Below are 16,365 nucleotides of genomic sequence, written 5' to 3' on the forward strand. Positions count from 1 at the left end.
CTTTTGAAGTTTTAACAAAATACATCACATTACAATCTATGTACTGTCTCCACCGGAAATACACTTAGCGATTTGCATTGTTTTTATTTCTTAACTAAGAGAATTTAATTGGATAAAAATATATACCGGATTCACCCATGAAAGGATACATCAAGACTGCAAAATCAGAACAGATTTCATTAGATGTATTTTTGACGCATTAAAATCTCCAGATACATATTGTCTCCAAATTTTAGAAAAGGAAGACTATCGATTGTAATGAAAGCTAAAACAAGCATTTGAAAATTGCAGACTTGGTTTCATTGAATAAAAACTAAGCTTAACCCTAACAAAGAACTTTTGATATAATTCATGTAAACATCTTATTTTTGTATTTTCCCAAATTTCATAATACAGTGTACATTGGCTATACTTTTGACATAAGAGTACTTTTAAACCAATATGATACAAGAGAAAAAAATAGTTGGAAAAGGGGTGTTCCCTCGGAAACAATGAAACAACAATATCTCGTACTACGAAAATTGCAAACTCGGTTTGAACGATTCTGTCCATGAGGGAAAACTTCAACTTTCTCAAACAATTCATTGACTTTCATAAATCAATTGTCGGCATTGTAAACACTTCTCTTTCCATGAAATAAAGAATAACACAAAACAAATTGTTTTATCCCCATATAATTCCTTAACTTTTGCGACATATGATACATAAATGATTATTAGCATATTTCATTCTTTGAAACTGTTGTTTCAAAATAACTGATCATAAAATGTTATAATGTTTCTGAGTTAGTCTTTAAGTGCCCTTTCAAGAATATCTTTATTTTCTACTTCGTTTGGAACAGTAACTTTCATGTTTGGATTTTCCTCCATTATTCTACATATTGTCTCCTTGGCTTTACTGTTCCCTGACCAGCTTCGTCGAGCAACCTAAACATTTAAACATATATTTTATATCAATTATATCATAAATATGTCTTGCTACATCTTTTACATTTACATTGAACAATATCGTGCATAAATTTCGGAAGTATATAAATACAATAAAAACAAGAGTTGTAGGTATGACAGCGCTATCGAGTACGCAGTGCTTGATAATAAACAAGAGTTCAAAAGGGGCAATTATTCTGCTAAAATACATGATAGAGTTATGGGCCAAAGTGAACTTATATTATGCTCTAAAATCAGTGAGTGAAGTTTTACTCTATTCCTTTCAGTAGTTTCGGAGATACCAAATTGCACGCAAAAACTTAACCAAAGTGTGACGCCGACGTCTTGATAACTGCAATAGCTTTTCCTATTTATGTTTGCAAACAGTCGAGCTAACAAAAGTTTCAAATAAACACTAAAACGATTACTAGGCATTGTTATCACTAAAGGAAGTACAAAAAGTATTTGTTACATGAATGGTCACAATATTGACACTATATAGCACTTTAAAATCATATTTGTTTACGATCTGATAATCTTGTGGTCACAACTTGTTTACAAAACTTCAGAAGTGGGGCTACCAATCTACATCATTTCCACCCTTTAGCACTGAGTTAAACGTCAGGCAGTATCAGCGTTAATTGTACATTTGTATTTGATTCAATGTTTAAGAAGGTGATCATTAACACTGGCCAAAAACACTGCTGAAAAATGTCTAAATCTTGGCTTTCCTTACATTGTAATAAAGAACTACCTACCCCATTAGAAACATCCCATGAGAGCATACGTTTGGCCCTTTCTGCTGCTTCCTGATGAACATAAATTTAAATTAAAAACATTTTACAGCTGCTTTATGAAAAAATACAAGAGGTGTTAAATTCTTAATGTCACTTAAATTATATTTATATAACTAACTCATAACGATTAGTGTGCGTTTTGTAGCAGACGTATCTACTGAAACTATATATAAAAAATAACAAACATAATTTCTAAAGAACACATTATACGGCAAAAGAATTAAGATATTGCAGGATTGGTCTGTTAATGAACAGTAGTCTTTGCCCACCTGCACCGCCTTAGCAGTATATTTATAACATTTATGCATGGTAATGTTTAACTTAGGAATTTTAAAACATCCACAGATATAATATCAATATTCGTCTCCAGACCAGTATCATTTCGTAAAAAGGTCAAAGCTTGATTCTTTTATGTCAATTATACAGAGAAAGGTTTTTTGCCCTTTTAATTTTAGTGAAAAATTGATAAACATGTCTTTCGTATATGTAATTTAAAAAGTCTAATGTGTTGTTATTTGTGTGTAAAATAAACTATTTGTATTTCATATTGTACTAATTAGGTAATTTAACAATTAACTAATAATAAACATTCCAAATGAACAAAATTATGTATGCAAATCTCAAGGAATAATATCATATCAACGTTGAATAGTTTGACAAAATTTTCTCAATTTAAATTTGAAAGCATGAAGACAGACAGTAGTTTAGTAAATCTATAGGTAAGTCTAACGAACATTATTTGTTATTGAAATGTGCTTCCGGGGAACAATTATAGCTGAATATTTTGTACACGTGATCACTTAAAAAATTTCGAAACATTTTTGTCTATGATTGAAATCAGCTTTAAAATTAATTGAAAGCAATTAACACGGACATCATTAACCAAAACACAAACAAGATGTTGAAAATATTACATTGGATCCGTCCAGTACAAGTCCAAATCCTCCATTCATAACTTCACCCCTGCAAGAGATTTTCATTATACATGATAATAGACCAGTTTCTTTCTTTTACATACTATTATGCATATAGCCGAACATATATAAGTTGAAACCTAAAATGTTTATAGCATTTAACAAAATGTGTTGGTGTATATTTTATGTCTGTTAATATCGCTTGATATTCTTAAAGCTACATGCCTCAAGATGATTAAAATATTTCAGTAAAATATGACTTGAGAAAAATGTACTTAGATGTAATGAAAAGTAAAAAGTTTCATGATTTAAGTAATATTTTACATATTCTGTGCGATTAATGACTGACATTTCAGTTTTTACAACTATATTTCTACAGCGTTACCAACGCAGTAAAGGCTATTAATGCATATTTTGACTACGATTTGGTAATTAACGTGGTTTGTAAGAGGAATTGAAAACGTGTAAATTGATTCCTTTTGGTTACTTCACAATATTACACATTCAAATACATTTTAAAATAAGCATGAATCAGGAGGCGTGCTGCTTAACAATAATAATTAAGATCGTGATGACAAACTTTAGACCATAGAGCCGAATTAAATTCACTTGAGCCCAATCTTTATACATCAACTTTCATATCTAAATGACAAACAAATATATACTAGTATTTTGATATATAATCTAGAAGATAAAAAGATCTCTTTAAAATAATTCTTTGTCATATTCATAAAGCCAACTTTTAATGTCAGTCATTTAGCATTAAGTCAGATTATCATTTCCTTAAATATTTGTAAATGAAAATAAGTTAGATAAGATTAACAAAATTAAGACAGTATTTTTCAATTTACATACATTGTCATAATTGATTTGATATTTTTGTGTCGTTGTATTTTTGTAGGTTAATATGTACAGGTTTTAGAAGGTCATCAAATTACTAACACTACTAAACGGAGGTCGTCTAAGTATTCAACATTCAACCCGATTTCTACGAATACTGTCTTTGTTACCTAAGTTTAAGACACTTCATGTAAAGGCTTAACTGCACTTATATAAACCTTGACTTGTTTAATTTGAGTTACGGATTTCCATTCCTTAAATTTTAATATTGTCCATTTCAATAAAAAATACAATTAGTGAACTACCAATCGTGATAGAATTTGGTCTGACAGCACGGACGGGCATGCTTGCCTGGCAAGTTTAAGGGTTAAAGGCTCCAATAATAACTTTGGGTAAAACAATTCGTAAATCTGTGTGAGTATTAACTGTTATTCTAAGAGAAAAGAGCCTTTTACAATTGTATTATAGACATGATTATTTATAAGAGCGAATTTGTACTCACCATCCAACACCGCCCCCATTATGTAGAGCTACCCATGTTGCCCCTCTAAAAGAATCGCCTATAGCATTCTGAACTGCCATATCTAAAATACGCAAACATTTAAAGTAATTGTTAATACTTTAAAAGATGGGCATTTGTTAGATATTATAAACTTATATTTGTCAGTGGATGTTAAACCTACTAGCATATCTTTAACTGCTAACCAAAAAAACATTATTGATTACTTCAACCTGAAATTATAACTATGTTATTTATACATATACGAGGGGGGATAAAAATAAACCGCACTGGGGCTGTCAAACCTATTACTTATTGTTATATATCACACTTAATAATAAAAAATGATGCTTTATCCAATCTAACATACAGCATATGACCAGGAATAGAACTTACCAGCACAAAATGCTGACCCATCATATATGTTGGAAGTTTCTCTATATGGACTGTCTGTCCCGCTGACGTCATGATGGTCCCTACTTATAACTACTGGTCCCTAAAATAAAATACACAATATCTTAGTTACAGTTATATCACCAAGGCCTTTGTGTACTGTGTCGCCGCTTCATGATTTAAAAAAAGTTTTTCAGTTAGGCGCATAGGGATTTGACCTCTCCACATTATTTGACAGTCATTCCGTCTTGTTTGATTATTACTGCTTCAGATTTGTACATCAAATATTAATCGAACACAAACAATGTGTATTTTCTAACGGAATACCCAAATAAATGGTTAACATTTATTATAAAAACGATACTGTTTACGTCTGCATTTTTTTAAATAAAACACAAGCACTCAAACAATCTGTTAAGGTCAAAATATTCGCATGCATATAAGCAATAAAAACAATAAAATTTGAAAAGAAAACAACATTTAAGGTAATTTTAGACATCTAAATTGAAATTATTGCAGATATTTTATGATGAAATGTAAAATTCTGTTACGGTATTATTTTACCTTCAACTTTCCTTCCGCTACTGCTTTATTGAATGCTGTTGCAATAGCAACTCTACCATTGTCATCAGAATAAAGGATTCTCGCTTGTGATCCAACAACCTGTTAAAATCATATCATCATGAAATGTGATACTGTAAGTTTCTGGATCCTTGCAAAAAGCAAAAGTCTTAAATAGTCTGCTTCATTGAAATACATTTTTCTTGAAATTATCATATTTTGTTTTGTGTAAAATTGATAAAAAAAATTCTATATCATTACAAGAATAGAGAAATAAGAATCACCAAAGAGCGTACAAAACGGAAAATTGAAGATGTTGCTGGCCCTGTTCGATCGAGCCAGTTAAAGGGACCCCACTGAGGTTTTTTGTGACATGAAGGGACAAAATATATTTTTTCAAGATTTTTTTTATAACTAGAAGTATGTCTACACCAATAACTTGTGTACAAAATTTCAGATCATTCGCTCACTCCTTTTCCCAGAAAAAAAATATTGTGCCAATTGGCCCAAAAAAATGTAAAGCGTTGAAACGCTTTTCACTCAAATCGGCCAAAAATTGCATAAAATCGATTATCAATTTAATACCGTTTATATCTATATATCATTTATTGCTTGGTTTTCAAATTTAAATGTATCAGTTGATTTAAGAAGAATTTTAAAATTTATTATTTTAGGCTATTGGACCTCAGTGGAGTTCATTTAATTGTTCATGAACGGTACTTAAAAGTGCAAGCTACAGTCCCAAGAAACTTAATATAGTAAAATACTACCATTTTATTCTTAGACGCTTCTTTAATCCAACGTATGTTATCCGTATATTGTTGTTTTACGTTTTCTTTCACTGGAATTAAATCAAGATAACTTAACGTAGTCATATGGCTTTGGTATCCTTCATTTCATTTAATTATTGGGAAAGAGCTATGGAGTAAAAAAATCTCGGGTACTAAATAATGAAATGTTATGACAAGCAATTTGATACGGATTCCAAAAGTCACAAAATGACTTAATCTATATACATTGTATAATCGTAAAGCAGAAACCAAAGAAAACTAACAATATCTATTTACTATACAGGAAAAAAAGATAGGCTATTATACTATAAGTTGTATCTAGCGTACGATAGTAAAATGATCCAGGTGAACTTGCATATGATATTCCTGTAGTCTAATGAAAGGTTTGTAACAAGTTGTTGCATTTACTCGTTCTAATGACAAACATAGCAGAATTGAATATGTTGTTAGTTCGGTCCAATCATGTCTATTTCTGGATAATTACCCACGAATGCTTGTCTGTCTTAGCCTATAAAAATCTTATAAAATGAGTATACTACATTTAAAAGGGAAAGGAGCAAAGGCAAGCTCACCTCCTTCGTTGATGATATCTTCCATTACAGTGCCAGCAATATCATCAGTCGTGTCGAGATCACTTGGCTCTCCACTTGTACATACCCAGCTGCCAAAAACAAATATAATATCATGATATGATATGACACGACAAGGGCAATCCAAACACGACACGACACGATACAAGACAAGACAAGATAGCACAACACAAGACAACAGAACATAACATAATATAATATACAAGCAGATTTGAATTGCAATCATTTTCTAGTTTTACAACATTTTATACAATTAGAACAGAGTGAAACTGATATCGATACTGTTACCGTTAAATGGTGTTGTTCGCCATGTTTTTTTTATCTACGTTGCTACATTCTATATAAATTAAAATAGACATTAACGGCTTTGTAAATATGACTTACTTCTTAAATTAAATAGGGTCCTAATGATTCATCTTTTGATAGCAATTTATTGCAAATCGATTTTCGTCTTATATATCTTTTTTTATTCACCACAATAGATTTCGTGTGCTCAATTATACTGCAAAAATACTATTTTACCACATTTTCTATGTAAAAAAACAACCAAAAAATACCGGAAAGGGCCAAAGCCCAATGAGAAAATGTCCCCCATTATATCCTGTACATAACTTGGATAACGGAAAAATGTTCCGTGCAAACCAGTGTTCTGCCCGACATCTGCCCCTAAAACAAAAACAATACGTTGCTTTTAGAAGTCAGTATCAACAATATCAACACAACCTTTTACAGAAATAAATACTTTCTTTTTCATTTCCAACTTTCTATAAAATATATAATAATTTGGTTTTTATTAAGATGCTCTTGTAATTATTTACTTTTAAAATTAGACATAAATCTATATATCGTTTTATTCAAAGGCAACCGTAGAGCTATTGTTCATTTAAATAGCATAATTTAAGACTTAAGGATCGAAGCCGTTGCAAGGGAGTTTGAGATTTGTTGCACATTTCATTGTCTCTTCAAGAACAATCTCAATTAAATCGAGTCTACAAGATTTAATTATTTTCTTTGCCCTCTAAGGGTCTACTATTTAAAAAAAACGCATTTTTATAAGTTATCATCATACATCTGTGTTCTTCTTTCAAAGTGACCGTTTTACTCGCAATAACTATGACCATCGTTTCCAGTAGATGTTGAACATAAACCAAATATAATACAAGTAAAATGGTTTCCTGCGGTGAACATTTTAATGATTTAAATATATTTCAATTAATTTTTTTCAACATTATTTGGGTTGGGGGATAAATAAACGTTTGTATCAGGAATATAGTTGACAATTTAATAGAAGAAGGTCTTTGGATTGGAAACTGGTGACCGTTGAAGACCGGAGAAGGTCGAACATAAAACAATTATTTCTTTTTAAGAAAATGATTATATAGGCCTTCCCTTTTTATGAATAATTCCGAGCAAAAAAATAAATAAAGTAAACACACAAGTTTACGCAGAAAATATCTCTATTTATTATGGCAGATGCCACTACGAATATTTTAATTTTGTATATTTTCAGTATAAACAATTTATTGTTTGTAAAAGAGATAGATATTAAAGAAACATTGATAATCACATCATTCAAGTTTTTCCACATTTAACGGTAAAATAATTATAGAAAATTAGAAATATCAAGCAATAGTTTTTTGTTCTTAATTATGTGTAAATCGGACTAATTCCCTACAGGTAAATCCGTAACGTACCGGCAAACGGTATTTAGCTAGGTTTTCGAAAAGGTCAATTAACCAATCATGTACGGTTTACAGATCACATGCTCCTCCATGTACCGAAAACAGGTCACGTGCTCCTCCATGCCTCAAAAGTTAAACACGTACCAATACCCTGCGGTCTCCAGACCGCAGGGAATAACTTTTACTATCATTTTTAACTCGGATTTAGAACATTAAATTCACTGTGATATACGGTATTATTTGTAATTTGTTTTTTGTTAATTGGTATATAAAAATTTCAATCTACCTTTTGATTTTTGGCATTCCATGTTTGAAACATAATGAAAGTCATCTGTGATTTGATTTGATACACTTTTGTGCGAAATAAAGCATTTGTAAAATGTGAAGAAACTCTGGTTAACAACGTTACAAAATTTAACATACAGAATTTGTGATATTAAGAAATTGTAATTAATGCAATTTATTGATATGACATTCATATTATATTTACCAACTGTATCACACTCGGATGTTGCGAGCAGAAAATCATAAAATACAAAGGAAGAAGTCTGAGTAAGTGTATATTCTTAAGGCTGTAAATGACAAATTTATTTCTCATATACTTTCCTTTTGTCATTGTCTATTTTAAATCTGATTCTGAAAAGCAAGGGTAATCACCGGCATGAATCACGAGGAGTTTGTCGTATCTGTGACAAATTGCAAATAGCATGACATTTAGAAACTTAAAGTTGTATACAATTCATTGCTTAATGTTTAGAATTGCAAAAATATTTTTTAAAACAGACTGATTCTAAACGTTCATTTTTTACTACTACAACATACCTGCTCTACCAGCCTCTAAAAGAAATGCGTTACCATAGTCCCAGAAATACAACCCCTTGCTTGCCAGATGATTAATAGCTGCCACATGCCGCCGTAAACTACAAATGACGATAATATCATTATCAATTACAACAAACAGAAGTAGACGGACGCACAGATAGAGCTGCTTTTGAATCGGTGATAAGGGACACTCATTTAATCAAAATGATTGATATATTTAGCAGGGATGAAAGTATTTAAATGTATACAATGCTTACACATGACTATTATATGAACGTATTCTCAAACATTTATTTAATTCCCTGAATTTATTTATTTTGAAAGATGTATAAAAAATACCTTTCTTGCACCAAATTTTTGAACCGGACAGGATTCTCGTGCATTACTTCCCTTGCCTCATCAAAAGTTAACTGAAACAGTGAAATATACTTTATAATATTCGGGTGTTGACAAAGAGCCAAATATAAGCATATACTGATATGTTCATTTCAAAGATAAAAAACATTTTTTCCGCGAGTAACGTAATAATGTAAGAAATACTGATAGTGTAATGAATTTTCAGGGCATTAATCTAAACAAAATAGTTTGCCAATGTTCTGTCAGATTACATTTTATTGGAAAAAAGGCATTTAAAAGAGATCCATAATTAAAACAACGCACAACAGTAACGTAGACATTCTATACAATCCAGGTAAATTTCACCAAGCAGAATTGCATAGTTCGTTGTACATTTATATCTGTAGACATTTGACAGTATTAAAATGAGCCGCGTCACGACATAACCAACATAATGGGTTTGCGATCAGCATGGATCCATATCAGCCTGCTCATCCGCGCAGTCTGATCAGGATCCATGCGGTTCACAAACACATTATGTTGGTTTTGTCTTGACGCGGCTCAAATGCAGCTAAACCTGTGCCGGGTAATATCCTCCTTGATATGGGTTATGACATGAGGTTTGGTCAGAGCCAAGGTCGACTAACAGATCACCAGTTCTATCATATTCAAGAACAAGTCTCTCCCTGGTATAGAACAATGAAAAAAATATAAGTTTTTTCCTACAAATTTATTAAATAAAGCAATCATGTAAAAACTTTTATTTAAATAATCTAATATTTCCAATGACAGTCAAAGTTCATAAAAAGTTTTTTTCAAAGGAAAGCTTGTTTACGGACACTAATCAACTTCAAGGGCAGATAACTCAAGGACAAGAATTGTGACGCGACCCGCATTTTTACACGTAAAATCATAAGGGTCATACAAATTTTAGATTTTAGATTAATTCTATTGTCTTAATGAAAACTATTTTCTAGTTGTGCACTAGGATTCAAATCTTATACACACAAACGGTTGATGTATTCTTATTTAATAGTTATTTAACTAATACTACTTTAACAGTATCAAAAATATAAATACCATAAGTCAACAACGTTGCCATGGTATCCTATACTTGTTGCACGTTTTTCACGTTTTGCATGTCGAATCATTGAGATACATGTATCGAGATCGTCTGTAACTTCTAGCAACCATCCTTGTTTATAACGTTTATACAGAGCTTCGCCACTTACCTGTTATAATATAAGTTTCAAAATAGAGAAAAACAGGATCCCTAAATAAATTGAAAACGTTGCAGACTCAGTTTGATTGAGCCTGTTCATGGACGGTACTGGAAAGTGCAAGTTACCGTCCATGCCCTTTAGCATTTGATACATTTAAAGACAAAGCAATCAATTTGTTGTGTATCCGAAAGAAAATAAGTTTCTTGAAATTTAACAAATGAAATTCGCTCTGATTATTTGCAATTAAAATATACACCGTACTAGATACATATTATACATGCATTATTCGAAAGAGTTAAAAGGGTTTAAACGCGCAAAAGATATGTTTGTGCTGGTAAATGTAAATTAAAAGGGTATCTATTTTTGTCTTAAATTCTGTACCTCTGCAATAACACCCACACAACCACATATAACTGCAGCCTTTGCCTGTGCACCGCTCATGCCGCCGAGACCGGATGTCACAAATACCTACAAATTAATTATTCTCGTATATCCTGTATGTTTTTATTTTCCAGACATTATGATAATAACGATAGCAGAAATAAAATTGAAGGTATGAAATCAGTTATATCTAATTCAACAGTAATTTTGATGGGCTTGATTAATGTGCCAAAACATAATGCGCGATCAATGAAAAGTGGTCAAAATAACTAGGGTCAACCCTCAACTTCAGTATTTGAAGATTCGCAGGTGTTGATGTTGGTGACCAATGCTAGATGTAATAATATCTTGGCCGGGAGCTGAACAAGTGCTCGAGGTAATATGAGTATTCGCGATTCAATAGGCTCGATGTATCGAAATTCTACTACAATCAATTCATTTACCCTGCCTGCCATGTTGTCCGAACCGAGTTGATTTCGTGCAGCATTCAGCACGGTCAGCTGTAATACGTGAAAATAAAAGAAATTTCAATAAAAAATAGGTCACCTTGTGTATGACAGCAATGCTAAAGTTTCTGTTGATTGTACAATATACAAAGGAAACGTCGAAAAATAAAGAGAACAATGTTGATGATTTCTGCCAATGTATGAATTTTACGTCTTCATTTATAATGTTAGATATGCTGCTAAATGTGAAAGTGATAACTTAATTATATAATAAAAATAACGTCAGATATTATGACGTACTACCTTGTAAAAAAGTTACAAATCTACTTACTGTTGTTCCGTGAACAATACCTTGGGGACCAATATAACAATAGCTTCCTGCAGTCATCTGACCATACCTGTACGTAATAGAAATAGTAGCTTTATAAACACTTTGCTTTAAAGGCCCATTAGGCCCAAACTTTTCATTTTTAATATCTTATTACACCTTTCGAAAAAAAAAATCAATTTCCATATGTATGAACTGTTTTGCTACTTTTGCTCTGTCGGAAGTTGGTATATTTAGTATTCTGTGTGGAAGTCAAAATTCTAATTTGTTTACATTTTGCTACCTTTGGGACACTTTACTGCACTTTCATCCCTACTTTCATCAGTTGGTTACCATTTAAAATGCTCTAAATCCATTGTGAAAGCAATATTAAACAAATGTTTGACATTTCTAAAGAATTATAAAAATATCGCTTTCTGAGGCATTCTGTACTGTTGTACTGCAATGATTTTATATCTATGTATCATCAATTTGGAAATCATTAACATCAAGAATCAAAAAGTTGACTTATCTACAGACTTACTGTGCAACTGTCTTGAAAGTGTCTCATTTCAATGTGTTATATGAATATTTCAAGAAAACATTTTTAGGGAAGAAAAGATAAAAAGAAAAGGCATCAGATACGCTTAACAAATCTTTTTCATGAACAAACATATAAAGGTACGAGATATCCAGCTAAATATATGGTTACTGACAAATAGCTTTTTAGCCTAATTCAAATTTGGTCAAAGGAAAAAAAATCAACATGCATGTTTAATTTTTAAAATAATCCAAAGAAAATATCAGAAAACATGTTTGTACTTACATTGTTACACCAAGTGCGAACATCTTCTCATATAATTCTCTAGAAGAATAGTTAGGAATCACCTGTCAAAACAAGCATGACTATTATTTCTTTTAACTTTAATACCACTTAGTAGTCCAGACATGCTCGTTTACTTATTGCACATGTCGCTTAGGCCATTGCAGTTTGATTTAAAAAAAAACATTCAACCTCTTCTTGAGCATCATTCAATCATACCATCATATAAAATATAGGAATTTAATATTTCATTTGTATAAAATTATATATTATGTCATTATTTATTGTAAAAACATTTGGTATTCTTATGATATATTATTTCTTCGTGTAAACAAATGCTTCATGAAAATATCAAAATATTTTTTCGATAAACGATACAATATGTACATTTAAATGGTCATTCTTCTTCAAGCGCATGAGTTAAATTTAATATCATACCTCATTTAAAGCATATTTATTTTTGCTTTTGGTCTGTTTTCTTTCTTTATGAAATTAATTATAGCACGATATTGTAGTTGTAATATTGGGAAATGGAAACTTCTTATATATTATATCAAAATGTTTCCAGGTATATCTTGTATATTTACTCTAAGTAATTTAGATTGCTGCTTGCCTCCATGTGTTCGCATCCCGACAATGATTTTAAATTCCGTTATGTGAGGAAACTATTAAGCTACCTCCCAACATGTGGTATTTCTAGCTTATAGTCTTCTCGTGCCTGGTAATATCAACTAAAGGACTTTTAGTGTCATCAACAGACAGTAGAAACAAGAAAGTAGTTATCTGATTCTTTACGGTGTGTTCGACTTAAATCTCAAAAAAAGTGTATCTATGTATAACAGCAATATTACCATTCCGTTTGTAATAATAGCTCTTGGTGAGTCTGGCGTGCTGGGAAATAGTCCCATAGGATGACCTGAATATAGGACAAGCGTTTGTTCCTCCGACATTTCAGATAGATATTTCATCGTCAGCAAGAACTGTAATGAAATATGAGCCGCGTCACGACAAAACCAACATAGTGGGTTTGCGACCAGCATGGATCCAGACCAGCCTGCGCATCCGCGCAGTCTGATCAGGATCCATGCTGTTCGCTTACCAACTCTATTACAAGTGGAGAAACTGACAGCGAACAGCATGGATCCTGATCAGACTGCGCGGATGCGCAGGCTGGTCTTGATCCATGCTGGTCGCAAACGCACTATGTTGGTTTTGTCGTGACGCGGCTCAATTTTAATGATTGTTAAGACGAATACCATATTATGTTTTCTTGTTAAAGTCGTAAAATAAGTTTGTAATTGAAGTAACCTTGACAGTTGGACAGAATCCAACTTAATTGAATTATTTGCTGAAACGTAATTAAAAATCTAATACAAAATTAATTTAGGTACATACGAGAAATCTAACTTAAAGATGGATCAAACACGTTATAAGAAAAGGTGAAGTAGAAAAAGGGGCTTTTGCTAATGCAATCTAGCACCTGCTTTTAAGGATTAAAATAAACAATTGTTGCATCATTAATTTAAAGGTTGTTGTTAGTTTAAAGTGGTTACCTTAGGAACAGCTGCATATAAACATAATTATTTCTTTTAAATACAGTCATTTTCTATTATCAATGAAGTAGAGAAAAACGGACAAGAAAGATGTATAACAAACATAATGAATAAGCATAATGAAACCTGTTTCATATGAATATCAAAAATGATGAATGAAAACATGGCTATCCATGATCTCTGTTGTTAAGGGATCAGTGTACCCCTAAAGATTTGTACATTTGAGACGGCTAATGGATCTTTCCAGTGTTTACAAATATATGTAAATTATCCAATTGCTACACTGAGATAGTACATAGTCACTGGTTGACCTGGTTTGCACCAAAGAACACATGGTTTTGTTTGTGCTACTGTTTGTGAGCAGTTGACCTAGCAATGGATGGAAAAGGTGTAGCTAAATGTTCCGCTACGAAAAACCGGCCGAGAGGTCCATTAAGCAATTTGAACAGAAATGGATTGTTGGTTTTTGCTTTTTACCGTTATGCAATCAAAATGCTCGGTGAACAGCTTATCATTTAAACAACCAATACGACAAGACCTGATCTATCTACCTGAGCCCAGTTCGAAAACACTTGTCCATTCCCACCATACGTGACTAATTCTTGAGGGAATTGAGCTACACGAGGGTCAAGGTTATTCATTATCATATGCATGAGCGCAGCAGCCTGGCGACACCTCGCCGGGTATTCATCAATAGGATAAGCCCTGTAATGTAATAATATAAGTATGAAATATTCTATGTCGGTTAGAGAAAACATGTTCCGACGACGAAGAACGACAAAGCAATAAATGAAATATTAGTCTTAAGATGAAGATTTCATCATCATGATCATCATGATCATCATCGTCATTTTCAACAACATTAGTATTAACAAAAAAAAACCCCAAAACAAAACAACATAACAAAGAATTATTACTTAAGAGTTCGCTCTTAACAGTATAAGACCAGAGTTATAAGTGATAGTGCATCGCATGTAGTAAGTTAAAATAGCAAGTTACCTCATTTCAAGCGTGGGTCTGAACCTGTACATGTAAATATGTCCATAAGTTCGAAGTTCGTCTGCAAACTCAGATGCTAGCGTTTCGTGAAGGCATGGCGGAAAATATCGTAGTGCATTTTGGAGAGCTAACTGAAAATTTAAGGACAAAAATATCCCTTTGTAACTGATATGACCATAGAAAGATGGGAATTATAGTTTAAAGGCACCAGTTTATTTACTAGTCCAAGAAATAAGTACATTTGACGGGACTTTAGAAATTTTTCGACTAACGCGGAATTTTGAGTAAAGCGATTTTGACTTATTGAGAGTCAACTGTAGTTGCATTTAAAAGTACTATTTCAATATGTTGCCGCCTGCAGCTATTGGCAGAAAATATGGAAATGTATTCATGTATACTAAGTTTATATAAACAAACCATGGACAATGGAGAGAAAGGTTAATAAGTAATCAATGTTACTATAATCGCGAATAAACTCACGTATATAGTAATCTTTATCGGCCAAGGTTATAGTCCTATTTATCTTTAAACATATGCGTAGTCACATAAAGATCAAATTGTTGTCATCGTCATATTTTAAACAATCCTTAAATAACCTTTTCAATTAAATGTCCAAAAGATCGGTCAAATACGAAGAAACTGAATATGTTGCAAGCTCAATCTTTATCGTCTGTTTATAGATGTCAGTGTGCCAGCGGTTTATCCGCCGGATTGTTCACACACCCTCTCTTGCACCGTTTAAATCATAATTTGATACTAAATTTAAACTGGTATAATTAAGAATATAAATATTTCTGCATGATATTAAACGGTTAGGTAAATACATCGATTTCATTAAACATTGCATGAGCACAAGTTTGACACATTAGTTTTTTAGTTATTTTAGTCCCCAAAGTGTTTAAATTTACTATATGTGCGTACATATGTATGTTTGTTTATTTTTGATTACCGTTGTACATTAGTGTTTGGTGCGGTAAACAACAACTGTGACAATTAAAAACAGCTACATGTATCATTCAACTTGGTTAAAATATATCTTAGTACAGCAAATATGCCTTTTATCTGTTATTTTTTATGTAAAGCGTTCTAAACTTTCTGTATAATAGTTGTTTTGGTCAACAAATATACGATCGTTTTAACAAACATGGACCTCATTGTAAATGTATATGATATAAGGGTAATGTCTTACGAATTATTTCAATTAAAACGATTAGTTTGTAGAAAAGATAATTTCACTATCAGGGTTTAAGTACTTACTCTTCGTTCATCTCTTGTCAGGTCCGGTGTTCGAATCGGAGCATGTGGCACCGCCTCGTCTCGTTCTCTCGGCTCAGGAAGTGGATCCACCGGTATTCCCTCACAAATATCCTTCAAAGATGACATAGTGAACTTTCTTTACTGACAATACTAATTGGTAAATATCTTAAATATGAACCTCTTATTAAACAATTGTATTGACAATGTTAAATAACAATAAACAAA

General features: G+C 32.0%; 1 protein-coding gene across 1 annotated transcript; it reads right to left on the minus strand.

Annotated features, from left to right (window-relative positions):
* Positions 1–658: 658 nt before the first annotated feature.
* Positions 659–16,365, minus strand: LOC132736944 (urocanate hydratase-like). The gene is made up of 21 exons (XM_060724159.1): positions 16,141–16,365; positions 14,884–15,014; positions 14,436–14,589; positions 13,183–13,311; positions 12,335–12,396; positions 11,533–11,599; positions 11,199–11,255; positions 10,756–10,842; positions 10,232–10,383; positions 9,729–9,837; positions 9,155–9,225; positions 8,816–8,913; positions 6,869–6,977; positions 6,294–6,382; positions 5,701–5,771; positions 4,934–5,032; positions 4,373–4,472; positions 3,980–4,061; positions 2,638–2,686; positions 1,685–1,735; positions 659–926 (listed from the first exon to the last, which is right to left on the minus strand). Exons 1-21 carry the CDS (start codon positions 16,264–16,266, stop codon positions 786–788), a joined length of 2,034 nt encoding a protein of 677 aa, XP_060580142.1. The 5' UTR covers positions 16,267–16,365; the 3' UTR covers positions 659–785.

The sequence above is a fragment of the Ruditapes philippinarum genome, unplaced genomic scaffold, assembly GCF_026571515.1.
Source record: "Ruditapes philippinarum isolate M1 unplaced genomic scaffold, ASM2657151v2 ctg3823_1_1_1_1, whole genome shotgun sequence".
NCBI lineage: Eukaryota > Metazoa > Mollusca > Bivalvia > Venerida > Veneridae > Ruditapes > Ruditapes philippinarum.